This window comes from Pocillopora damicornis, chromosome 13 (assembly GCF_964200805.1).
Source record: "Pocillopora damicornis chromosome 13, jaPocDami1.2, whole genome shotgun sequence".
Classification (NCBI taxonomy): domain Eukaryota; kingdom Metazoa; phylum Cnidaria; class Anthozoa; order Scleractinia; family Pocilloporidae; genus Pocillopora; species Pocillopora damicornis.
Genome location: NC_142682.1, coordinates 10,553,125 through 10,579,632, shown reverse-complemented (window position 1 = coordinate 10,579,632; position 26,508 = coordinate 10,553,125). Strand labels below are relative to the sequence as shown.

General features: G+C 34.6%; 2 protein-coding genes across 4 annotated transcripts; one reads left to right on the top strand and one right to left on the bottom strand.

Annotated features, from left to right (window-relative positions):
• Positions 1 to 110: 110 nt before the first annotated feature.
• Positions 111 to 23,814, bottom strand: LOC113680368 (structural maintenance of chromosomes protein 1A). The gene is made up of 41 exons (XM_027197392.2): positions 23,670 to 23,814; positions 23,440 to 23,557; positions 20,127 to 20,203; positions 19,639 to 19,742; positions 19,032 to 19,152; positions 18,857 to 18,924; positions 18,572 to 18,662; positions 17,740 to 17,817; positions 16,835 to 17,047; positions 16,321 to 16,406; positions 15,475 to 15,523; positions 14,944 to 15,054; positions 13,954 to 14,025; positions 13,706 to 13,803; positions 12,952 to 12,996; positions 12,410 to 12,472; positions 11,728 to 11,919; positions 11,342 to 11,444; positions 10,695 to 10,826; positions 10,221 to 10,372; positions 9,739 to 9,934; positions 8,982 to 9,050; positions 8,740 to 8,829; positions 8,409 to 8,452; positions 6,885 to 6,975; positions 6,496 to 6,526; positions 5,830 to 5,915; positions 5,624 to 5,701; positions 5,386 to 5,469; positions 5,158 to 5,214; positions 4,814 to 4,954; positions 4,444 to 4,518; positions 4,252 to 4,364; positions 3,892 to 3,999; positions 3,372 to 3,432; positions 3,005 to 3,058; positions 2,815 to 2,864; positions 2,566 to 2,640; positions 1,451 to 1,520; positions 623 to 733; positions 111 to 255 (listed from the first exon to the last, which is right to left on the bottom strand). The coding sequence occupies exons 2-41, from the start codon at positions 23,546 to 23,548 to the stop codon at positions 193 to 195; spliced, it is 3,711 nt and encodes a 1,236-aa protein (XP_027053193.2). The 5' UTR covers positions 23,549 to 23,557; positions 23,670 to 23,814; the 3' UTR covers positions 111 to 192.
• On the top strand, positions 23,812 to 26,507 carry LOC113680370 (mitochondrial import inner membrane translocase subunit Tim10 B). Of its 3 annotated transcripts, XM_089192046.1 has the most exons (5): positions 23,842 to 23,924; positions 24,021 to 24,135; positions 24,850 to 24,975; positions 25,202 to 25,297; positions 25,762 to 26,507. In XM_089192046.1, exons 2-5 carry the CDS (start codon positions 24,097 to 24,099, stop codon positions 25,885 to 25,887), a joined length of 387 nt encoding a protein of 128 aa, XP_089048172.1. In that variant the 5' UTR covers positions 23,842 to 23,924; positions 24,021 to 24,096; the 3' UTR covers positions 25,888 to 26,507. The 3 variants fall into 3 exon arrangements, with proteins under 3 accessions (XP_089048174.1, XP_027053195.2, XP_089048172.1); XM_089192048.1 differs by lacking the exon at positions 24,850 to 24,975 and having other exon boundaries at positions 23,812 to 23,924; XM_027197394.2 differs by having other exon boundaries at positions 23,832 to 24,135.
• The last annotated feature ends 1 nt before the right edge of the window (position 26,508 follows it).

Here is a 26,508-nt window from a genome sequence, read left to right as displayed (position 1 = left end):
ATAACTTCTCAATCCTCTTACCATCAAACTAACCACAGAGCCACCCCATCTTCCATACTTTACAATTCATTTTCCAAAACTTTAAAACGAAAAACAAGACATAACACAGATTCGCCAAACTAAGTATGATTTTATTCAGAATGAAAGTGTTCCTAACCCTAACAAGCTTATGTATCCACTTTATTGTTTCTGCTACTCAGGATACTGAGTCAAGTCCAAAGTAAACACCCGACTCACTGTACAGTCCTTATCAGGCTGCAGAGAAAATTGAATACGAAAGTCAAGGAGAGAGCAACACATGGAAAAAGTTTTCCATTTTTGATTGATGTTGAAATAAAAAAGCATCAGCTATACTTGATACTGTTTATCTGTGTCATTACATTTAGTAGTATATATACTTCTTTTTAATAGAGGACAAGAAGGAGCAAAGAAAGGGGGTAAGCAGTGTGCAATAAAGTGTAAGAAATGTAATGAATACAGAGGAGAGAATTAAGGGTAAGTGGCTGTGCTCCTTTGTATAGAGTTCATAAAAGCACTGCCAAGACATGTTGCTGAATCATGAAATTGACCCAATAAAAGAAATAACAAACAAACAAAGAGGTTCTTGGCATTAAACACTAACCTCCGCAGTGATTCCAATAAGAGCTTCAGCTCTTGTGTAGAACTCTTCTTTAAGTGAAATCACAATGCACTGAAAATGCTCTCTGGTTTCATTAATAATGTACCTTGCAACCTTAAAAAACAGCATTAATTACATAAGTAAAAATTTTTAATTGTGTGGGTAGGAAGAAAGAAGTGATATTTTCATCATAACACTTTACCTTAGCTAAACCGTTAAACAAATAAAAGTTTTCATTATTGCTAATTATGTAGAGAATTGACTTGACAAGGTACCAAAAATCTACTGATTTGGAAGTACAGACATTAATTCTTGTGCAACAATATTTAGCATTTTCCATACATCAAGCATAAGATATATCCCATCTTATATGAATTACGTGCTGTGAATGGTTACCACCTCATTCACCGATGTTCTTGTTAAACATATACCCTGGTTGCATTTTACACAGAAATTCCTATTGAAATGTAAAAGGTTAGCTTGACAACCAAAAAGGTGGCAGATAATAGAAAATTAGACTATCACAAAGCAATAGATCTTAATTCTTAGACTGAGAGGCTGAAGCATGACCTATACTGTAATGACAAACACAACGACTAACTCTGATTTTACTCACTTTCACAAAAGTCCATCAAATGGCTCAGTGAGAAAATGATGATTAATTCAAATGTTTCACCAAAGTTAACAATTGACAAAAAGACAAAGGGAAGAAATTTTTGGCATTTGCTGTAAAAGTTATGCTCAACCTCTCTAAGAACTTGCAGAGATGTGTAATGGGAAGTTTGGGTGTAAAATGAACAATAAGTGAACATTAGCATCAGACATATTCACCTTGTTGATGTTAGTGTTGTCCAGGGCTGCATCTATTTCATCCAAAACAAAGAATGGGGCAGGCTGGTAGCTTGAGAGATTCAAGAAATAAATCAAAATAAAAACATTGAAAAAACTATTCTTTAGCCCACTTTTATGAATCAATGATCTTCTGAAATTGTCTGGAAACTACAGTGGCCCATAGAGGACCTGCCACATTTTTTTTTATCGTGCAATAAAATCAAAATATTGCATGATAAATGGGAAACATGTTAGGTCACATAATCGGCTGTTACACATGTTGTTTCTGTGGATGGCTGCCACAGTTGAGGAGGTATGTTTTGAGGTCAATAGAAACAAAATGGCAACAGCGAAGCAAAAGAAATTGTTGGCTGCTCAGTTTACTGTAATTCGCAAAACGAGACAGATTAGATAATCCACTCTCGTTCTCAGACACTGACGGCCATCCCTAAAAGTGTCTCGTAAGATTTTGCAAAATCAAGGTTTACTGCACTGATTCACAGAGCTATGTGTCATAGAAGTATTGCAAAGTACTGCTAAATGATCTCTTTACGTAATTAAAATGAACTATTGACCTCAAAACCTACCTTCTCAACTGTGGAAACCATTGTCATCCATGGAAACAATGTGCATGACAGCCAATTAAGTGACCTAACATGTTTCCCATTTATCGCACAATAAATGATTAATTATCGCACAATAAATGATTAATTATTGTGCGATAATTTTTATTTATTGCACACTAATTTTTCATTTATCGTGCAATAATTTATCAGTTATCGCATGATATTGGATTTTATCATGCAATAAAAAAAAATGTGGCATGTCCTCTATGGGCCACCGTAGAAAACTGCTGAGAAAATACAAACTAAAAATGATAGATGACACTTATGACATGCTTGTGGTAGTGGTTGCTATTATCACAATGTAGCTTATTCAAGACTCTTGACTTGATTCATGGCTATAATTGTTGCACCAAATGAAACCAGTTTAAATTTATGCATCTCCATTACCTTGACAACATTCTGTGACAGCCACAAAGATTCTCAGTCACACAAAAGCAAATTGTTATAACCTGTCATTGCCAAGTGTATCATTACCTTTAGCTTAATTACCTGTGAATACTGAAGAGAAGAGCAAGTGCAGCAACAGTCTTCTCTCCACCTGATAAATTATCCATTGGTCGAAACCTAAGTAGTTAGAAAGATAATGTGTAACTGGTATGAATGCAAGGAAAGTAACGTATCACATACTTCTTTTTTCCCTCAGAGAAGGTTAAAATAACCTGCCTAAAGGTGTCTCACATATCTGTATGATAAGTAACAGTAAGAAGAAATAAGTAAGAGGTGACTGGGCAATAACACCTTTTCCCTGGTGCTACACAGTTGTAATTGATTCCTCCAAGATAGGGTTCCTGCAAAAACATAAAAAAATTAATTTTTCAAAACACAAAGTAGCTAAATAACTACTAGTATTTACTTAATCACTCATATTCTCTTGCTCAAAGTTACTAAAATAAGACAAACAGGTTTTTCCTTAATGTAACAGTCACACCTCTGCATCCTCTGGTCCAAGGAATGCTTGGGCACTAGGATTATTGGCCAACTCCTGTGGACAGGATATATAAGTGAGTGACTTCTTCATCACACATAGTTGCTTTGATTCTTACTTCATTGCAAAATAAGCCACCCAAATAATAATTGATATACAGAATAACTGTAAAATGACTAATCAATGCCACAGAAAACAAAAGAAATAACCAGCTTAAAGAAACCTATTCAAAAAAAATTTAAGTTGTGTTGAGAGTTAAATGTTAGAGTGATTTCTTTTACAACTTAATGAAGTGACAATATCACATGATGAAGAACCATTCTACAAGAACTCTCTATCATGTCACAACTCAACTATAATCCTCAGTTACCTTGTATATGTCATCTATTCTTTGTGAAACATGTTCAAATGCATCCATAAACCGGTCATACCTGACCAATAATAACAAAGGTAACAAAGTATTAGCACTATTCAGTTGGCAATCAAAGTAATGGTGGATTTTTTCACCAAGGGGGGGGGGGGGGGGAGGGGGGAATTTACCTCTACATTAAGCTGCCACCAGGGGCTCCTTTTTCCCAGGAGCATATTAGTTAGACAGCAAAAGAGATTGCATTTAGGGTACTGAGGGGTTTTAGTCCCAGCACTAACTATTGTGCTACTACACTATCCTACTTCCCACTCACCAAAAAAGAATGCCCTATAGCAAGTTACCTTTCCAAACTGAACAACAAAAAAGATGAGGCATTTGAGACAAAAGAATGCCTGCCCACTATCCAAAAAACCTTCTAAAACATAAGTGTTATTTCTATGTTGAGATACTTCCAGGTGTCTCATTTTATGAGCCTTATAAAAACCATGGCATAATACTGTCAATGCAACTCATGGCTGACCTATTTTTTTTGACAGTTTCAAACTCAATCTTGGCCTTTCTTGCTTTGTTTCGTGCTTGCTCAAACTCAGCACTTGTCTCTTGAAATCGACTACTTACTCCATCCAATCTAAATTGAAAAAAAATTAGCAATTAACATTTAGCTATCTTCTACATGATGTTAACCTTGCTTTATCTAGATAATCTGAAAAGGAAGAGGAAGGTTGATTGCTACCTTGATTAAGTTTTTCAAATTAGAGGGCAAATGCTACTGAATGTTAAAAAGTATATTAAATCCATTCAATATCGTATTTATATTTATTATCTTTCTCTGTTATCCTGTTCATACAACACCTTTTTCATTTGGTGGAAAATTGCTTACTTCTCAAGTGCCTTCATATTTGGAGCCTGTATCCTCTGTAAAGTTGCCTGCAGCTTGTTCACCTTGTTTGCCAGCTCATTCATTGTGTTACGGATTTCTGATGGGTCTTCAAGCTGATCAGTAACAAAAGCAGTTAGAACAATGGTCAAGAGAGACTAGCACCTAGTAACTGACATGTTGTACTGAACACACCTGCTTTAAGCTTCGACCAAGTGAAGAGTAGTCAATAATTAGATTGGCCTCCCTCTCATAAGTGATCTTGGCCCCCTGTGGGAAGAAAATCCACATCAATGGACTGAACATAAATAATCAAATGAGAACTGCAGTAAAGTATCATTCACATTAAAATCAACAACTCATCTCCCCTTATTGATCAATCCTATAATTGTTCTGAACCTAGTCACCCCCCAAAGTAAAAGAAGAAAAATTTGATGAATACAAAGACAGGCATCAAGTTTGTTTACAATGATGTTCTAGATGGCCACAACGAGAATTTTGGTTTTCATGTAACAATTTTCCAAGTGGTTCTGTGTACCCTGCAAGGGTCAGCAGTGGAGATTACCTGTGTGCTTGTGCTGTCAATTTCCATTGATGATGATTCTCCTCGGTCCTGACTTGACATTTCTGGCTGACTACTTGAAGGTTCTCCAAGATCAATATCATTCATTCCTCCCTTTTTGAAGGGAAGGAAGATGTCTTCCATCTGTCATTGTCATATAACCAAAGAGGAAAATTAGATTTAAAAAATGCAAATACAAGCACATAAAATGAGTCATTAAGTGGTTGAGTAAGTGAGGATCTTCACTAAGAAATTCATCCTAAGCCATCATCCAATGAAGTGCATCGAAACACAAAAACAACATAACTAAAATAAATGCTCCATTACCAGCACTCTGTCATTATTACCTTGCATGACTTTAAGAGACTGTGACGATCTGCTCTCTTTTGCTCCAACTGAGTTTCCTATACATTAAAGTTATACAGAAAGATTACTGAAACAAGTCTGAACATTCATGCAAATTGTATATTACAAGAAAAGCACAATACAATCAATGCAGTCTTGATGAAAAACCTCTTTCTTACAATATTTTCTAAAAAAAAAATCAACCATTAAAAAATTCCAATGAAATTCACCATGGCAGTGATTTGTTTTTGATGAGTTGTAACATCCTTCATGTGATGCATAAAGCTTTTCTTGACTTCCTTTATTTCCAGATCCTGGAAGAGACATGCAAACAAGGTATAGATCCTGGTCGGCAACTATTGGTTTTATTTTAATATAAACATTCAAAACAGAGGATTGAACATAAAAACACCTGAACAAACACATAGTTATTATGTCTTGCACGAGTGTTGCTTATTCCCTGTTTACCTTCTCATCTATCTGAGACTTCTTTGCTGATTTTTCCAAACGCAGCTTTTCCAGCTCTGTTGTGTCTTTCTCAATTAACTGCAAATAAATCAACCAGTTTAATTAATTAATATGTCTCAAATGGTGAATTTTCCTCATAAGTGAAAACATAAAAAGAGTAATTTCTGTTACATTCTTGAAGCAAGAGCATTGAAGGAAGTAGTTACCTTCAGTTTCTCCTTTTCCTCTCCTCTGAGTTTTTCAATCTCTAATTCATCAGCTGCCATGCTTTCCTCCAGTTTTTTTAGTTGACCTTAAAACAAATTGCCATTTGACCAAACCTTTTAAATCAAGACTTATTGACTAATGTGAGCACCAAAATCTTTGTAAATACATAGATGTGTTCAACAGCATTAGTCAAGGTTTAATAATAAAGGAGCACAGAGGCATTTGTCTGAACAACAGATGGGAAAAGGCTTCCTGGTTTCTAGAGGAAAAAAATTGTCAGGGAAGCATAATTGTTTTGTTTGGCTTCTCTTCTTTCTTTCCTTTTTTTCTGGTTCCCAGAAGGGAGGGTTTTAGGGTTGTGACTGCAATTTATAAAAGCTAATGTGTGTGGAGATTAGATTTGTCACATGCTATTTGACAAGGGGAAGTTTTCCAGCAATCCTCAAACTTAATAGTAAACTATCAAAAGGGGCATCACTAATCATACTTACTGGGCATTGAGGACATAATCATCAAACATGACATAATCATATACAACACAGAATTTTTACTATAGATTTGTTTTATTATAGATTGCTTAGCCTCAATGATGCAGACTGGATAAATTGCTTCTCATCTTCATGAAAATGCCACTATATGAAAAATCATTTTCAAAAATTTGATACCTTTGGTATCTCTTCCTTTCTCATACTCCAACTGTAAAATTAACCAATAAGAACTAGTGAGATTTGTAATGATTACTACAGTTAAAGTGGATGACAGAGTTTAAGATTTGATGACATACAAAGTAGTATGTTGCATAAATATCTTTTCTGAGAAAAAAAATACCACGACATTGGGAGTTTTAGGGATGCAGTGCACACATTCATACTGCTAACAAAATCACTGCTCTCTTTTTGAATGAGCATTTTTATAGATTAGAAAAATCTCCTGGAAAGCTTTTATAAATGAATAAATAAAATGCAAAGATACCATGTGAAATGGTTGTTAATAGGTAATATTTACAGGTGTCTCATATAAACTTCCAGGAGAAAGAGTATGTGGATTTCTAAACCTGATTTATGAGGCGTGACTCCTGGTTGTTAAACTCTAGGCGGCGTTGATCCCTCTCTAGCCGTGCTTTAAGTTGTTTTTCTTCATATTGCCTTTGTATAATAAATTGTGAAAAACAGAGGATTATTGTCAAAAGAAAATAACACTAAGAGCACTAAATCAGACTTAAGAAAGCTCAAATGGACCGTAGGGTCTGATTTCATACATTACTTACACAAAAAAATGAAACAATTTGTTGATCTTGTGCTCATATGAATCAATTTCACCACCCTTGTCATTTACTGATCACAACCTTGCATGAATCAAATACCTTATGATCATCTTCCATACAGGTTATGCCAGCAACAGAACAACCAACTTAAACATCCTTATTTTGTGTTTGGTGTTAACAATTCAACAATGGGCTATATTTTTGCCATTCTCTACTGATGAAGAAGGAAAAACATATCCAGAAGCCCTTTTCAACACAGATTAGAAATCTGTGTGGAGGACTTAAAGTGATTCCTCAGTGTTGCATTCTGTATCCTGTACTGTTCATAAAAATCATATAATCAGGCCAATAAGCATGTGTGCCTTCTGAGAACATGGTATTGTTTTTCATCAATGGACCAGGTGAAGAGGAAAACGGTCTTTAGCTTTTGAATGAGCACTGTGATCTACCTTTTTTAATTGCATAATCTAAATGTACAAATTATCCCCTTTATATTGGGAAATTCAAAAAAGGAAAAAAAGATATAGCTAAAAGCATGTACAAAGCCTGTTGCTTGATAATGCAAATTATTACCTTGAAAGCAAGGACTCGTTTAAAATTGCATGATTTTTCCATAAATTATACATCAAATTGGTTCATATACTAGAAAATTTCTACCATTTCAAGTTTTTTTGAAGTGTTACTTTAAAAACCCCTGCTTCTGGTTACCACAAGATTTACTGTGAACTGATGAAATAATGTACATGACTAGTGCCAGTACAAGCAAAAATGGGGGAAGATTTGCTGATTGTAAAAACAAGCACAATTAACTATTTTTTCCATTGAATTTTTCAAAATAAACATTGGTAGGAATCATTAAAGGAAAGTTTAAAAGAATTTTGTTTAATAACTTTTTTTCTGAGGAATCACTTTAAAGCCAAATGACTCTTTAATTCAGACAAAGAAAACAGATTCAAAGTGAACTAAAGGTTACCATACACAAAGTGAATTTACCATCAAACTGACAAAACACAAATAATATGACAAGAAATATCAATACTTCTTTTTCAAATTATGAAAGCCTCTTTCTTGTATACAGTGGAAACTTTTGCCTCTCATTAGCAATGATATATATTATATTCTGTAAGTGTTTAAACAAACAAGTTTTTGACAATTGCATGTATTAAAAAAATTATGGAGATTATTACAACCTAAATAATAGATAAATCTGTACATACGCCCTCTCATAAATCTTAAACATAAATTCAGGCAAAAAAGTGCTCCTGATATTAAGGTTTTGAAAGTCAAAAAAGTTATCTTTAAAGAGCAACACACCTTATGTTCTCCACATTTATTTGCTCACAAAATCCCCTGAAAACCTGAGATTAAATACATGTTTAGATGGTACTAAGTCTGATAAACTTGATATCCTTTCGGAGGATACAACTTAACTGCAATGTGAATGCTATTTTCCTCATAGCACCATTTATACTCACCCCCTCCACCAAAAATAAAAAGATAAATATGTAGAATTAATCAACTAAACCAATCAATCAAGAAGTACATGTGACAAAATAATCATTCAGAAAGCTAGAAGAATCTGGGGAAGAGATTTAATTTTATCAAAACCGTATTTCCATACATTATAATAACTACTATGGCTTACCTGGTCCTCCACTCTGTTCATTCTTTTCTCAGTATTAGTGATTTCTTCACTCCTCTTGGCCATTGAAAGAAGCAACTTCTCTCTCTTCGGCTAAAAAGAATGCAAAGAACATTAATTTTGAAGTTTCATTCTCTGTGTAAGTCAGGCAGGAGTTAACAACAAAGCCGACATGCCAAGAAAGGCAAGGTCACCGCTGACAACATGTAGTAAAAGAACAGTCATTAAGGAGTGTGTGGGTATACCTCCAGGCTGTCTAGTTCTTTCTTTATGATCTTCAGCTCCTTAGAAATTTCTCCAAGAGTTTGTTTTTCCTTTTAATGACAAGAAAACCTATCAGTGACTGTGAATATGTGAAAATCATATATGTTACATTGTTGCTACCATAACAGGTACAAAAGGAGTGGAGATCATCATGTACATAGACTAAAAAAGGTTTAAATCTTTGATACCTAAAAGTAACTAGCACCTGATATTGTCTTGCAATATCACCCCTGAATCACCCAATAAGGTCACAAGAATAAATGATATGATCATCAACTAAAGATGATCTTGAATGTTGAAAAAAAAAATTGTCCTTTTCAGCACTTTAGTAAATGTATGGGGAACAGTATGGAAAACATGCCTACTGATTTAAGTGCAAGGAATGCATGAAGCTCACTTGTAACTACAATTTTGATGTAATGAATGTCTAAGCACATCTCACGACCAAAGTGCCTCTGTTTAGGCACTTAAAGTGGGATGACAAAGAACCAAGCCCAACAAAGCATGATGGGATTTGTGTTTTTTCCCTACTTTGATCAAAGTCCTACTTTTTAGTGTCAGAGTGGATTTGGAAATGAGTAAATGTAAGGTAGGTTTATTCTGCTAAATAACTAAGTAACTGCCACAGCAAAGAAAGTTAGAAAGGGTGTTTAGAGGGGCTTGAAATAGCAATAAATAAGGACATAAGCAACTGTAACAATGTGCATGGCTGATGACTGTAAACTGAAACTGACTTACTGTAGTTTCTTTATCCTTAGTAGAGTATCTCAGTCTGTGTTCAAGCCCATCAATCTGAGATCTCAGGTTCTGCAGTTCTGGCTCTTTCCTACGGTGTTTGCTAAGATCTTTTAATTCTGCCAAATAGCTGTCACGTTTTTTCTTCATTCCCTCAACTTGCTTCTCATCCCACCGTCTAGCCTTTGCCTTTAGATCACTTTGTGCCAAAAAATAATAAATAGAAAAAAAGATACAAAGACAGCTGGATTCAAGTTATCTAACATTGATCAACATTGGCAACATTGACCTTATCTTTCATGAACTGAGTTTGTAAATGTGTCTACTGAGCCATTTATATCTAATTGAAGATGTCTTAGCCACATAAATACCATAAAAAAGCTGAATTTGTGGGCATTGTAATAACTCCAGACACTGCACACTGAAATGCAACTTGGCTTTATTTCTGAAACATTATATGAACAATTCAAAAACCATTATCATACCTTACTCCACCAGAAATTACACCAGACTTTTGGAAAAGTGTTCCATCTAAGGAGACTGTCTTCTTTCTCTCTGCACCACCAAATGCAAGCTTTCTTGCTTCCTCCATTCCATCACAGACAAGGGCATTTGCACAAGCAAACTGCAATGCTTTCTACAAAGCAAACAAAATATAGTTGCATAACAACAGTTTAGTCAGCAGCATATCTATTTGCCAACTTTTAGCTCTCATTAAGTAAAACTTTTTTCACTCAAACTCTATATTAGCCTCTTCCTTAATATTTAAAGCCCATAACACTGATGCAAAAGGATATTTTTTTACCACAGTAATTACAAAAAGTGAAGGTATAGTCTATCCTAGGGATAAAGGGGTCCCCATCAATTTAGGAGCATAGAGCATAACCAACCATTGTAGAGTTTTCAATCATTTTCATACTTAGGCAGTTTTTAATGATTGTAACTATTCACTATTATACCTTGACAACTGGTGGGTTGTATCTAATTACATCAATGACTAGCTTAGCAGTACCACCAATCTGCCTCAACTTTTCATTGATAGGCTTTACTTGAATGCTGTCCAGAGGAAGGAACATCTCAGGATCAGCTCGCTATCAGCAAGAAAAAATCACCAATCAGTTTAGCATGCAACATACTAATCAGTTCAGTTGTATATGGAAATTTGCTTGCCCTGTGCATTCAGTGGGTGGTTTTCTGCTTGTAACAATTAGTTTAAATATTAAAAAAAACCCCTGTAAAATGTGTTTGATATTCTTGTCTTTCCAGTTTGTGTAGCTGTTGAAAATTAAAATGATGACAAAAAATACTTTAAAACTGAGCACAGTAAATAAGAATGACCGCAACTTAAGGGAATCTTGACATCTAAAGTTTTTTTTAAGAAACCCAATACCATAAAATTGCCGGTTTAGGCTATTGGAGGAAGAAGAAAAGACACAACTCTTAATTCCCAGTCTAGAATGGAAAGCTGTCATTTCAAATTAAGAGCAAATAAAAACTTATTCCTCTCTGCCAAGCACCTTGTAGCTACAGCTTCCTCTTTCACAAGTCAGGCAACATCCATTCCATAACTAAAGGACATACAAGGCGAGTATAAGCCTTTACTAACCTGTTCTCTTAAATATTGAATGCAGTCTTTTCCAGTTTTTTCTGTATCCACAACAATGGCATCCATGTTTCTTCCAAGGACCCTTGTTATTGCAAGTGTATACCTAAGAAGCAAGAACATAAAAATAAATAAGTATATATTTAATAAAAATTGCTTTCTGTCTTGAATTAACTCGGGACTTTCTTTCCAAAGACCTATACACATAATATGTCCTCTAGGCTGGCAATAACAGCTGTAACTCCCCACACCTGATACAACTGAGCTCAACTTGATCTGTGGACATTAGTGCACAGTTCTCAAGTTTTCAATAAAGCAAACAGTTGTGTAAAAAGACAGTCCTTGGACCTATGAAATTAAGATAAAAAAAAGACTGTATGTATACTAACTTTTTGTGGACTGGTTCACAGAGATCTATAAGTCGTCCATAAACCCCTGGGAAGAGTCTCTTCATGCTCTCCAAAAGTTCTTGCTTCTTTTGATGTCTAGCACTTTCATGTTTGTCCATTTTGGCTTCATTTAATTCTCCCTGTACACCTTCAAGAAGTTGACTTATTTCGCTATGACGAGAGTTGGCATCACTAGGAAAATAGCATATAATGAAAGGAAGGTGAACATTTTCCTCCACAGTATACTATGAGTTAAAATTTTGATCTAGTTTTATTTTTAATTTCTTTTATATTAGATAATAACAGACATTTTCCAAGAATGACTTCCTTGTATTTGACAAGGAAGGCATTCAAGACAAGTTTTAAAAAGATACTGAAAATTCTATAGGCTTGCAAACTTATAATAGCTAAACAGATGCAAGAGAACACTCATTGCCACACATTTCAAAATGTTCTAATGTTTTTATTTTCATCTTTTATCCAATTTCTTCCCCATCTCTCTCACACTTTATGAATCCTTTTATGGACTTTGCTCTTATGTTTCCAGCTTTTGTCTACCCCATGAAAAGCATAATTTGGAAATTGAAAAAAAAAAGTGTTCTGGTTGATCTAATCACCTATGAAGAATGACTTAAACTAATATCTTGAAATACTGTGGATGTAGAAATTTAAAAGAACTTACTTGATGTCCTTTTCCATTTTGTCATGATCTTGCCTCAACTTATCCACTGTTTGTATGTTCGTGCTTCAGGACCAAAAACAAAGTGAACATTAACATGTGTATCTAACATATGTTTTAATCTTATATCATAATGGATCAGAGAATAATTATGAGTCTCCATTCTCTGATGTTTGGTTGGTTGAGAAATTAAGTGCTAAATTAAAAGGTCTGAGTTTGAGTTTAAGTGAAATTCTTACCATTTTTTCAGACTTTCTCTCTACTTCCAATATTTTTCCCATCTATGAAAATGTGTTTGCAAATTTTCTAACTTTTTCAACATTTATTTAATCCCTATGAACCCCCATAAAACTTCATGCTTATCAGTGTGAACAAATTGTTAGGGAAAACTAGTATTAGGTGCTAGAAAATAGCCATGCCTGAGATATAATGACACTTCAAGAAAATATAAACATTAGTTTAATTTTGTAAACATGTAAGTCTACCCCAACAACCATTTCATTTACTTGTCAGAAGAAGAAATTGTTAAATGAGTGATTACAAACCTAATATATTCATCAAGTTTTTCAATTCTCTCTGTGAGTTGAGTCCTGTTGAGTCAGACACAGTTATTCATGTGGTTTATGATTGGATAATTTAAAAATAAGATGCCATATAAAACAAAAATACAACTATAGAGAGGACAACCAAGATTCTTCTCTACAGGCCTCATATATATTCATCACACTGAATAAACAGTGGAAAGAGCAAGGGAAGGGGTGGGGAAAACTACCTTGACAATGAGCTGGCACTCCTCACAATGCTGCAAGTTCACACTCAAAGCACACGCAGAGCCCATGGAATTCCAGTGCATGTACATATGCATATGCAAAAAAACCACTGACTACTAGAGAATGCTGATGCTCTTTGTTGTTAACTCCTTTATATTCTGTTTAACTGCATTTAATCATGAGAAAAACCATAGTAAAATGCTTTGAATCTTCAGTCAAAAATGTTTGTTTCAATTTTTCCTCATTTCACAATTGCCCATAAGTGCTGACAAGTTGACCACCTAAGTTGGGGTGCTACCTGTCAAATGGAGTTCTATTAAATATTTGCTTGTACTGTACAAGTAATAATAACAATGACATTTGGTATCTGTAGTGAGGGCTGGGCCATATTATCATTAATAGTCATGTGTATAGCCAACACAAGACTAAACAAGGCATAGATACTTGAAACAGCAGATATAGTTGAAAAACAAATGGTTAAAATTTTTGCCCCTTCTTGTTAACTCAACTCTTAGAATCCAGCACACACCTTTGATCTGTCTTGTGTTTCTGCTGAGCAAGAAGATCCACCTTTTTCTGTTTTAACTGGTCTAGGAATTCCTGTTCAGAGTTCTGCTCTCTCACAATCTTGTGATGTGACAAGGTAACAAAGAGATAATTTTTAGGAAAAATTAATGTATACATCATAAAAAAAGAACTTCAATTATTCACAATACAATATCTGGTACAAATAAAAGGGAACTGAGCTTACAATCTTTAACTGTAATAAGTTTGTACCTTGTCTAACTGTAACTTAAGGGCTGCAGTCTCCCTCCCAGCCTGTTCCTTTAATGCATGATATTGTTCAACCTATTAATAAAACATAAGAAATAGAATGTTTACTAACTCCACAGAGGGATTTGGAATATGTTTATGAGAATCAAATACTGAGATAACTGAACTTATGCTCTCTGCCTTTCAGTCTTGCAAAGGAATTTGTGAAAATATTGTGTTTATTTTGTCTTTTTTTTTTTGGAAATGTTTATTAGTTTCCTATCTAAATAATTATGCACAACAAGAAATGTAACAAAAAAACTGATTGGGTCTTAATAAAGGCAATGTCAAGTTCGTAACTTCTTTGTCTCAGTTGACTGCAATTTAAAGTTACAAACATTTGTAATATCCCAGTACTAATATAAGAAACAAATTACTTCATGGTCAGTTTGCATGTACAATTTTTATTTTTAGACTCTTTCATTCCTTGGCACCTCTTCACAACCCATGATTAAAAATCATACACCCTCACCAACCATGAAGAAGGCCATATTCATAACATATTAGAATTTGTGAAATGTGACTGGTTTTTATTGGTTGAGTGACCAAGCTTTCTGTAGTTGGAATGAAAAGTTTTGTACTTAAAACCAGTAAGAATATTGAAGCCTGACTTTCAATAAAGATTTGTTGTTTCATTGTCATCATCAAGTCAGTGACAAAAGGATGATGTGTATTCACTAAAATCTTGGAGTAGCTGAGCTGTTAAATTTCTGTTGTATTTCAGTGCTGTGAATTCTTTAGTTTCAGAAAAACCTTGCAGAGGTGATCAGATTCTCCTATGAAAGTTGGCTTGATCAAGCATGGTAACAATCAATCTTGAAACCAACAATCAAGTACAGGTTGACTTCAACACCTGAATGTATTTTCCCTTAATCAAGAACATTTTAATTATAATTATCAATGGCACAAATAAGTTGTTCCCTAATTCTAGGAAGTGATGTATGACTTTTACACCTGTGAATCCATCAGTTCCACATTTTCATCTTGACTTGCTCCTGACACATCTTCCTCATACTTTGCTGCTGCATTGCGAACCTCATCCAAATCATGCTCAAGCTCCCTGATCTGTCAGAATTAAATGAAAAGGTTTTTAATGATGTTCTCCATGTGAAGTACCTTTACAGGGGTCTTCCAAAACATTCTTACACAGCTTTCACATATAATTTTACTTCCTGTAACAGCATGTTACATTACACTACTCCCTTCAGTTAATTTATTTTCAAATCTTTAAGCAATGTGTGGAGATTATGTATCTCATGCACATTATATTTTCCTCATTACTTCCTTGTTTATAATTTCTTTTTTGATTTGTTCAATAATTTTAATTCTTCAATGCACATGCTAAACTTTGAACTTGTTTCAAAAGAAAAGGTTTCAATTTTGATTGCCAACAGTGTAAATATAGGCATGTACAGTATGTACATATTTGACTGTATTGCCTATTAAAATCACTACAATATTTTCCTGAAAATACATTTAACTTACTTCAGCTTCATGCTTTTTATGAACATTCTTGGCTTTGTCAAAAGCTTTCCTTCAAAGGCAAAGAAAAGTTTCACCTAAGTGTCATAAAAACTATTGCAGCTATTGTTCAATTTATCCATGTTAAACAAAAAGAGCAATTTTCAATTGAGTGCTGCAAGTAATCCTCAATGGCTTTTTTTTACCCTCTGTGATTGGTCCAGAAAACTTGCAACACTTTCTTAACCAATCAGATACAAAAGTAAAACCAATCATGACTTGGTCACTGATGTTTTCCCATGATTTAGGAAGTTGGTAGGTTTTACTTTCAGTACTCATTCTCCTTTCTTCTGTCTGGCCATTGTGACTACTTTCAATTCGTTTTGGTTTTATTACACTCAATCAAAAAGCACTCCAGTAGGAGTATGCGATAAAATCCTTTATTTATTTAGCTGGAAAGGTCCTTAGATTTATCTATCTGTGTTGAACTGATCTATATGTATACTCAAATTTTAAGGTGACAATACAGCACCCAAAAGAATGTTTCAAAGCAAAATTTTATGAAATTTTATAATGATATGATCAGAGGAAAATTTTCCCAGTATCAAAAGTATCTCAAACTAACCATAACTTATAAATGGGATAGTTCTGCTTTCATTTATAAAGCACCTTACTATTTCCTGAAATCCTTATCCAAAGTCAAATAATGATACAAATAAAATAGCTCAGTGAGTAGAGTGTGCTACCTGTACTAAAAGCCCCATTATACTTCACTATGCACAATAGGGTTAAAATTTATCTTGTGCCAGTAAAAAACTCTAATAGATCTGATACACTAAGGGTTAAAAAAATAAAATCTTAGGTCTTTACTTAGAAGATTCAAGCCGCTTCAAAACATGAGAAGTTTTCTCCTTGGCTTTAATATACTGTGGTCTGTTCTTGTTCAGTTCTGCTTCCTGTACAAAATAGAATAACGCTATTGAAATCATTGCATAAGTTCAGGTTCAAGTTATGACACTGTTGTAATTACCAACTATAATTATGACTTTGGTCTAAGATTATTCTGTGGTGAACTCAAACTAAGCCTAGAATTGGTGTAAAAAGTGCTATGCATACATGAGTGACACACTATATTCAATGTCTAAACTTTCCTGCATGGTTCAAAGTTAGCTACTATTTTAATACTGTGCTTATTTCAACAAAATAGGTAACTTGCTTTTCTCTGCATCATTATTCCTCATACCTAATGGTATGCTGTACCAATGTCAGGGCAATTAGCAACATTTGTGGACTTGGATACACAATTAATGCATGAAAATATTCTGCATGTTTTAGCTACTTTGGTAGTAAACTATATAAAAGAGGTTTTCTCTAATTTTGGTACCTTGCTAGTTATTTTCTTCTCTACAAAAGCCATCTCCCTTGATAACTTAGCGCTGTCTTGTTTCTTACTCTTGAGCTGCTGGTCAATTTCATTTTTCCTTTGGTCAAGTTTGTCCAAGTCACGAGATTTAGCTTTCAGTTCACTAGTTAAGTGATTTATACTTTGTTCATTGTGATACAACTGGAACAACTTAACTTCAAGTTGACAACTTTCCTGATGAAATTAAAATGAACAAACAGAACCTATCAACATTAGCAAACAGTATCATTTTGGGAAATTATTTTCCATAATAATAAAATATTATAGCTTAATAGTCATTATCAATTTAGACAAAGCTTGTTGGATTGCTTTGATCTACAGAGCACAGTTAACTATGGTTAAACCTGCTTTAAATACACACTCATAGGACCCTTGCTAGTGTCCACCTAACACATGGCATCTTCTTGCAGGTTCTAGTAAATCATGCAATTTTTATAGTAATATATCATTAACTACTTCATCAATTCAAGTGTTAGGAGCCTTTTCTTGTGTATGTGCATTACATTTTGTATTGCACCACAATGTATCTACTCAATGACAAAACATCTTGGAAGGGCTTAGGTCACTAAAAGGCTTAATGTTAGTGCTGCATCCACCAAGTAGAGGTGTCTACTGAATATAGGATAGTTTTGGAGTAGATATGGGTGACAAAATCAGGAACTTAGTTGGCTTAATATTACTGATAGGTATCTGCTACATGAGGTATTCACTAAGTAGAGGCTTCACTCTGAATTGTTTTGACTTGCATATCCAGCTAGTGATGGTAATTGCCTTATTCAGCCAGTCTCCAACAATTTTTTTTCTAAAAAAGACTACATTTTTTATGTTGATTAAAATTTTTCCTGTACGTTAGCTTAGAACCTTACCAGTTCTTGATTCAGCTTGTGGTATTTGTCAGCTTCTTCCTTCTCAGCTTTGGCCTCTCTTTTCTCTGCTGCAATTCCCTAAGTTAGACAAAGCAATCACTCCAGTACATATTTTAATTCATTCTGAACAAATTTGCATTTCCCAGTCCCTAGACACACTGTTAATAGTCAATCAAAGCCAAAACCTTTCATCTGTTGGAAATAATGAGTTGTTCAAGATTAACTCACTGAAGAGAAAATGAAACTTGCTTTCTTTAACAGTGTTCAGATGTGTCAATGACTGAAAAGCAACTACAAATTGTCTTAATTTGCATTTGGAAGTGCATCAATTATCTGATAGCATTCTATAAAACTAGGCCTTGTTTCCCAAGACAATCCACATCTCAGTGAGCATGGTAAGTTATAGGGTCTTAGTTTTCCTCTTTGATTTATGGCCCACACACTTTGTGGTTTTGAATGCCTTGAACATGCCCAACCACCCAAATGTTTTTGACACTAACCATATAGATTGATCTGAACATAACAGAGAGCTAGTTTGGGTTATTTTTCTTTTCCCTTGAAAGTGATCAAGATATTCCCCAATTTACAAGAGGAAAGTCTGATTATGTGCCAACTTTTAAATGACGTTGAAAACAAACAAAAGTCATCTTTTAAACTAGAAACATTTATTTCTGATTCCTATCAGATGGCATATCTCATAGAAATGCATTTCAGATAAAAATCAAATCAATTATTTTGTTTAAAGGTCCCCATGAATCAGCAAGCAGTTTGTTCTTATTGGAAACAACATCTTCCACAATATTATTAACTGTGAGAGAAAGAACTTTCATACCTTCTTTTTATGGTAATTAAAACTTGTCTCCTCTTCAGCCTTCTGCATGTCTACTTTCTTTTTGTCATAATCGTCTGCAAGCTCACCTGATCTAAAGTTTAGCAAAGCATTTATGAGTAACATGGAATCAAGCTATATATGATGCCCTGGCTGTGTGAAAAAAATTTAACCCTGTACATAGTATCAAAATTTGAGATCATACTCTGAAAATGCCAAAGATGAATAGGGTGTCTGACAGCTTACAAAGAGAAATGTAATAAATAAAGTAACTTATTCCCACTATACCTGCTGATTTTTTCAAACATCTGAGTTCTCTCTTTTGGAGTTTTCATGGCAATCGATTCAACAGTCCCCTGTAAGAACAATGATTAGATACAGTCATCAATATTAGTCCAAGCAATTGTCTCTCAAACCTCAATTGCCATTCTATGCTTAGGAGAGGAAATTATTGAAGATTTACCTGAAACACAAGAAAATTCTTGGCTTTTACCAATATTCCCAAACTTTCAAGTTTTGAAGTGTACTGCTGTGGGGTGACAACTTTGTTATCAATTCTGTACTCAGTGCCACTACCAACAATCCTTGTAAGAAGAATCACAATGAAATGATTTACAAGCTATACAGCTCTTGATAACAATAATAAAAAACCTTTTAAACTGAAATTCACAAGGAACCCAACAAAATTGTTCACATACAGCGGGAAAACTTCAGAGAAATTTAGGGCACAAACATCTCTAAGAGATAACCAAGAGCTGAAGCCACACAAGTCTTTTTGTTTTAGATATGTACTTTTGTCTCAGTGCAAGTAGTTTAAATTGAATTTTGTAAGGAACCCAAAATAGTAGTGACTGGCTCATGCTTGTTGGTGATCTTATCAAGATTTGGGAGTCAAATCCTTTTGGATTTCAAGTACCAAACCACTTATAGTGCTGCAATACACTATGTGGTGCTGTAAAAGTCCAGTTTTGATGTTTAAAAATTCAGTGTAGAAAAACAGACCTTAAAAAGAGAGTATGCAATTAATTGTTAAGTTTGTAGGGTTTCAAAAGCATAATTATATAACATACTTCCTTGTAAAGTTTATCTCAGTTCCATCTTCCTCTGCATAAACAGCAGTAACCATTGCTGTACTGGATACAGCTTTGCCAATAGGAGCTCCATGAATGAGATCCTGTGTCAGATAAACAAAAAAATTTTAATGATCTTCAATCAAGTCGACCCTGTTCCTTGATTCTTTCTTCTTTCTGCCCTTTGGGGCAAGAAAAAGAGAGACCAGATTGTGATCAAGTAATATGTATAACATAACATGTAGTCAATGCAGCTTATCCCTGAGGATTTTTTTCTGAGTATTGGATCAGTTAAGCATTCATTTAGGCTCACTGTGAAAAATAACTTTATCTTGACACTCATTCAAAACTTAGCTTAAAAAACCTTAATTCCAGCAATTTATTATGTATTTGACCTCACCATGACAACAGCCTTTTGGCAACACATGAATACAGAAGTTATAGTGAAAAAAATTAAATTGTATCTCTGGACTAGGAAATTCACTCACCTTAACAGTACGAACTCTGAGACTTTGTGTGCGTTCTCCAAATACAAAACTGATAGCATCCATTAAATTAGACTTTCCTAATAAAATAAGAATTTAAGTTACTTGTTTAATTTACAAGAGGTCATTCATAACACAATAAACTTTCCAAAAGAGTCAACCTTAGGTATTTAAACTGAATAAAGTCATTGTTCAACTCTGAAAAATAGGTTGAAGTAAAGAACATTTCCCTTCATCAACCAACGACAGGTTTAACCAATACCACAAGCTATATGACAGGCAACTTATTGTTGGTCATGCACCAGTGACACATGTATGTTAGTGAATCTGTAAGACCAACACTCATTTTCTAGTAATTGTGAGGAAGAGCTCCCTGAGTAACCCTGTTGGCTGACTACCAACTGACAGATAACCAAAAGATCAGCAATATTGGTAACATACCCAAGAATGAAAAGAAAAACAAAAGTTTGACTGTACTTCATGGATAATTTGAAAGTTAAAGTTACTTACTCAGAGTCTGAATACATTGAAACTCTTATAAAATGAGTTGTTATCACAATTTAACAACAACATTTCTGCTATGATCTCTCCCATGACCAAGCTTTCAAGTCCCCCCTAATAAATTATGCTTTGCAAACCTCTTTTGGTACGTCATGTAGTTATACTTAATGTTTACCTTCAGTCTAATTTCTTATTTCTTTGAATTTATAAATTTAAAGTACAAGTGTCTTTGTCATTCTAATTATCTTGTCTATAAGGCAATAATATGATAATCTGTCCATGCTTGAGCTACACAAGTGAGTAGGCAACTGGGGTCTAGATAACCTTTCCAATATGGAATCCATCAACTGTGGTGTTTAGGTCTGCCGAATTTGGACAATAAAGACTGTATTACAATGATACTGTAACCAACAAGTTACCGACAGATCACCAACAGATTACCATCTGTCTACTTACAGGTCTACTTAACATTGTTGGCCGACAGTAAGTAGACTGTTGGCCGTCTGTCAGCCACCTGTAGGTCAACAGGTTTTTTCAGGGAGTTATTCCTCACACTTACTTGTTTTTTCTTAGTAATGACTTGACAATTCACTTAGAACACATACAAAATTACCAGAACATGATTTGGGTTCCACTTGTCATTCAGTTTGACAAAACAATATAGTCATATAGTCCCACTGAGAACACTACTGTCTAAAAATTAGCAGCTAATGCACCAATCACATTTGAGGCAATTGTAATGGTTATGATTGGTATGTTAATCAAAACTATAACAAAATTTGTTGAACGTGATTGGTTATCACCAACTCAATTTAAGCACAAAGGACAGTGTAGATCACAAATACCTTGTTCTTTTTTTTTGTTTATTGCTCTTGTACAAACAACATTAATCACAGTTCAAATTTTGCGTGCACTACGCTACCTCACATTATGTAACTTTGCATAACGTAGCATGTATTTCGACAATATTGTTCATCACAGTTTGTTCAGTTTACTCAGTAAGTCCACTTGCAAAGCAGAAATTATTTTCATTGTGCGACATGTCGTGCAGCTTCTTTGCCATTAGGCAGTAATTCTAAAGCATCACAACAAAGGTAAGTTTTGTATTACTTAGTTTTCATTGTTACTTTTGTTTTAGTTTTCCTTACCGTATGTAGCTTTAGGTGCATTTAGCTTAATTCAGATTATAATAAGCTTTAACCCGCTATTTTGTTGGCAGTTTTAACTGATCCAATCAATACCACCTTACATCAGCAATTGTTGAGATTAAATGTATCATAAAGTTGCGTTAAAAACTGTCTGATTGATCTGCTGAGATTTAGTTGCCCATAGCAGCTACAGACAGAGTATGCATCATGTTCATATAATGAACAGCATAGGCATCATGCCTAATATATTGTAACTGGAAAGTATGTGTCAAGTGCTGGGCAGCCCTGTTGATGAGCCTTCCACCAACTTAACTTTTGTTTTTTATATAAAAACATATAACCAATGGCTACATTACTTATCAAATTTTGTCATATTTTTGATTGACAGGTTACAGGACTTTAATGGTCAAACTCTGTTCATAATCATACTAATAAATAACAAATCAGACTACTGTTTTGTGGTCATCCCATTTTGTTACTAACTCATATGATTACAGACCAAATTGGACTCCACTCAGTTCCATAACCATTGCTAATTTTTATTTAATAATAAAGTTTATTACAGACAAAATTGGACTCCACTCAGTTCCATAACCAATGCTAATTTTTATTTAATGATAAAGTTTCGGATTTAACGTGTGCTGCTCATTGGTTGAAAGAGCATGCTCTATGAGAGTATAGAGCATGGGGCTGAGCTAAAGCTGTCACACCATCTGCCAAATTGAATTATGTCTGACCTTTTCCAGGACTTCTCTCTAGCTTTTTTCATTAATTGAAAGTGAAATTTTGGGAACAAGTGAGCAAGCAAGTAACAACAGAAGAACCAAACAAACACTTGTAAACAGGCCAGGCGCTGTAATCTACATTATTATAACATGAGCAGAGATGAAAATACTCAAAGAGAAAACAAAATGGACAGTCTAAGTTTTAAAGGTTTTCATGCTCAGTTACATTGTAAGCTTAAATAGGGTAATAAAAATCAAACATAGCTACAACTCATATAGTATATAAAATTTTGTGTTCAAAAACAAAACAGGAATGACGAAAAATGTAATTGAACTGGCATAACTGTTAAAATTCATACTTATCATGATGGTGTCAGAGCGACTGTGATCATGCTGAGGTCTATCACAGCTAGCTCATCATGATCTCCAGTCATCACAGTGAAGCAAGCCTCAGAAACTAAATCACCTGCCCTTCAAGTTACAAAATAAGAGCATGCTCTAATATCCTTTCCAATGCACTGAGTGGAAGGCCACATCAGTCACTGTAGAGAAGCCTTGACTCTGTTCTGTTGTAAACTTTACTAGAGCACAAAAGCTATAGCACGAAAGAAGTGTAGGGAGAAACACAAGATTTAGTTGAGTGTTTCTCCCCACTTCTTGAGTGTTTTAGCTGCTTCCCAACTGCTCAACACTTAGGAAGCAGCTACACTTGACTGCGTCTTGTCTTTCTCACTACACTTCTTTAGTGCTCTAGCCAGTTCCTGCATGCTTTACAACAGAACAGAGCACAGTCAAGGCTTCTCTATTTGTTAATTAACGCTTTGCTCTTAACAAAGTCAACTGTTGATTTGTCCATTTAAAGATATCTCCGTGCTTTCATTCTCAGAGAACCTGAAACTTACACACTACACAACTTAAGCAAATGAATATAGCTATAGTTACCGCATCCATTAGGTCCAATAACAGCTGTGAAACGCTTGAAAGGTCCAATAGTATGTTTTCCTTTATAGGACTTAAAATTTTCTAACTCCAGCCGTTGTAAATAACCCATCTTATGAACCTAAGGGAACACAATGTATGAGAGCTCAGCCAAACACAAAACGACGAATACAATTTTTGCGAATATATCTTTTACATTTGAAATACAAACACGAGTGACTCTTTAAACGTACTTTTATGACTGAAGGAATGCTCCCAAACCCTGCCGACTCAAGTTAGCTTCCAATTTAGCACAAATTTGGCGGGAATAATCATGACAGATAGACAGCGATGAGACTGCCAGATATCCATTCGCGCATGATCAGTTGATAAGCTGCTGACTGGATTGCTGACTCGATCTCCCGTTCACTCATTGCCCTTGTTCGGTACGACAGACGATCCCCTACCCTACTTAGAGCAGGTTTCAGCAACTCACGAAGCGTGGGCCAGTAATATAAATTCTGCCTTAAAACAGTCTTTACACAGAAAAATTGAGTATCGAATTGCTTTGCATTCTTTATCCGGTTTTTATCTTTGTTAAACAGAATATAAGTCACATTAGAAACTGTGAGGACAGGCTGGGGCTGAGTTTCAGGTTTACAAAGCAAAGAATCACCTCTTATGGAAAGGTTCATAGCCGATGAATTAGCTGCTCGAAACGTAGGTTATTTTCATCTATCTTAAGTTTAGACCATTTCCTCTGAACAAGCGCTCTTTGGATTTCTGTGTATTTTTGTACTCGAAGATTTTAACGCGAAGTGCAGTGAAGTACTCGTTCGAACGTTCATAGTTCTTCTTTTTAACTTATCAACTAAATGACTGGGTATCTTTCATTCTCAGGAGGGATATGATAATTTAATAAACTACTCTTGAAATGTAAGTATAGCTTTACTTGCCGATCAGGCAGTTGCAACGGATTAAGGAAGAGGGGGGGGGGGGGGGGGGGTAGGAGTGTAGTGTGATTCCAGATTTCACATGAGGTTAAATTTTTTTTCCACATAATGGTTATTGTAGCATTTACATACTAAACTCAGATCATATTAATGCAGATATAAAAAGTTAAGGTTTAGAAGAGAAATGCTCTTCATATCCTTTTTTGTTAAAGAAAGTGGATTTCTGGGTGATTGTGAAGAACAGCTCCCTGCAAACACACATCCACAGACTGTAGGTCAACAGATGACCAACAGGCTACTGACAGGTGACTGACAGGTTACCAATTGGTAATATACCCAAGAAGTAACATCCAAAACAAAACTTTTATGGCACTTTATGTAAGCTTTAAATGTTGAACTTACTCTGATAAGTTAAATCACTTGTGATGAGTTGATATCACAATAAAGTGACATCATTTCTGCTGTGATCTCTCAAACAAAGGGGCATTTCAAATCAAGTTCTGTATACATTGTAGAACCTTTATCTGTTGTTGAATGGCTGGCTGTTGCCAAGAGGTTATTTTTGTCAGTGAGGGATGGACAATGTAAAGAGGTGGTCATTAAAAGGGTACTATTTTATTTACTTTTTAAAGTAAACCTGCAGATCAGGGCACACCCACATTAAGACCATAAATACAATGTTTTTTATCACAGTTGAGCTATCTTACATCTCAGGGCAGTTAAAATATTTCTAGCAATCATGGTTGAATGAGTTAAACTGAGTAAATTGTCCAATAATGTCCCTGATGTAGATGTATAACTTAATTTATGATCAATTTCTCATTTATTTTCAGTATAAAGAATTCTTACAGCTGTACAACAAGCTTACTCAGAACTGTTTTATTGCTTGTGTGACAAATATGAATTATCGTAAAGTTACTGCAGAAGAGGTGAGAATGAATCTTAAATCCCTTTCTGTGACAAGAGCAGTAAGTCTGTGTTGGTCTAATGGGGTGCAATGCATGGTATTTAAATACCAAGAAAAGGAGCATTTTATTTTACATTCATTCTTGTGCATTTGTTAACTTGAGATGTAATCAGATACGGTCCAAAAATCTTTTGTTGACCCCACTCATCACCTACTGCATTCAAGACAACTGATTTCATGCATCTAGCTTTTACACGCCTTTCATTTGTGGCTTGTTTCATAGAATAGTGCCAAGTTCTCCAATGGAAACATAACCATCCAAAAATGCCTATCTTGCTCACTTAAACTTCTGAAAAATGTTTCAGAAAAATACAACTTGACTTCATGTTTTCTGAATGATGGCCACAGACCAAAATTCACCAAGATTTGATCACTTCCAATATACTCTGCTCAGGACTTTTTAAAATTATAATTTGTTTTTATCAGGAATCATGTATTGACATGTGCAGCACAAAATGGATGAATCTCAATCAACGCCAGATGGCAGTATTCATGGAGGTCGGGCCCCTGGCAGATAAGAAGATGGGTCAGTCTGTAGGCCAGGGGATGTGACATTTCATTTAAGATGGAACAAATCTCATTGTAAATAAGAGTAAAGGTCAACCTGTGTATTCCTCTGCCTGATTTGCTATCTTTTTGCTAAGAGTATGTTGCACTGAAGCCATGTTTTTTTAGAAACAAGCTTAGTGAACAAGATTTCTGGATTCTGGAAGCTTTGGTTGAATTATCAGTATTATTTTATATGAAAGCATAAAAAAAGAAAGAAATGCACAAAACAGGGTCATACCAAGAAGAGACATGGCTAGAGCTAAAAATAACATATTTTTAAGAGTTATTGTTTGAGAGAAATGAATGCAGTAAGTGAAGAAAAAGCTGGAAAGGCAAGACAAACAAAAACAAGAGTTAAAATTTAATTTGGGTATAAATTGAATTTAACAAGAGTTTAGAAATAATGTTCCATTCACCTCTTACCTGAGGCAAAGAGTAAAGAAACAGAATCAGCTTCCAATTCTTCATTTTAAGTACAAACTTAAAACAAAAACCAGAAGAATGAGAATAAAGTTCTCTTTTTTTCAGTTTGTGTACAAACAAACAAAGGAAAAACTTTTGTTTTATGTCTCATGTGCAAAGATAATAATTATACACAATAAAAATAACATATCAGTCTCTTAC

What these genes read in the sequence shown, in the direction of transcription:
- LOC113680368 (XM_027197392.2), bottom strand. Translation starts at nt 23,548, where the DNA reads ATGGGTTATTTACAACGGCTGGAGTTAGAAAATTTTAAGTCCTATAAA. An exon ending in AGTCTCAGATAGATGAGAAG is followed by an intron (nt 5,470 to 5,623) that starts GTAAACAGGGAA and finishes TGTCTCTTCCAG; the next exon opens with GATCTGGAAATAAAGGAAGT. An exon ending in ACAACACTAACATCAACAAG is followed by an intron (nt 734 to 1,450) that starts GTGAATATGTCT and finishes CTGTTTTTTAAG; the next exon opens with GTTGCAAGGTACATTATTAA.
- LOC113680370 (XM_027197394.2), top strand. Translation starts at nt 24,097, where the DNA reads ATGGAAAGGTTCATAGCCGATGAATTAGCTGCTCGAAAC. An exon ending in ATGAATTAGCTGCTCGAAAC is followed by an intron (nt 24,136 to 24,849) that starts GTAGGTTATTTT and finishes TCTCAAACAAAG; the next exon opens with GGGCATTTCAAATCAAGTTC. An exon ending in AAGAGGTGGTCATTAAAAGG is followed by an intron (nt 24,976 to 25,201) that starts GTACTATTTTAT and finishes ATTTATTTTCAG; the next exon opens with TATAAAGAATTCTTACAGCT.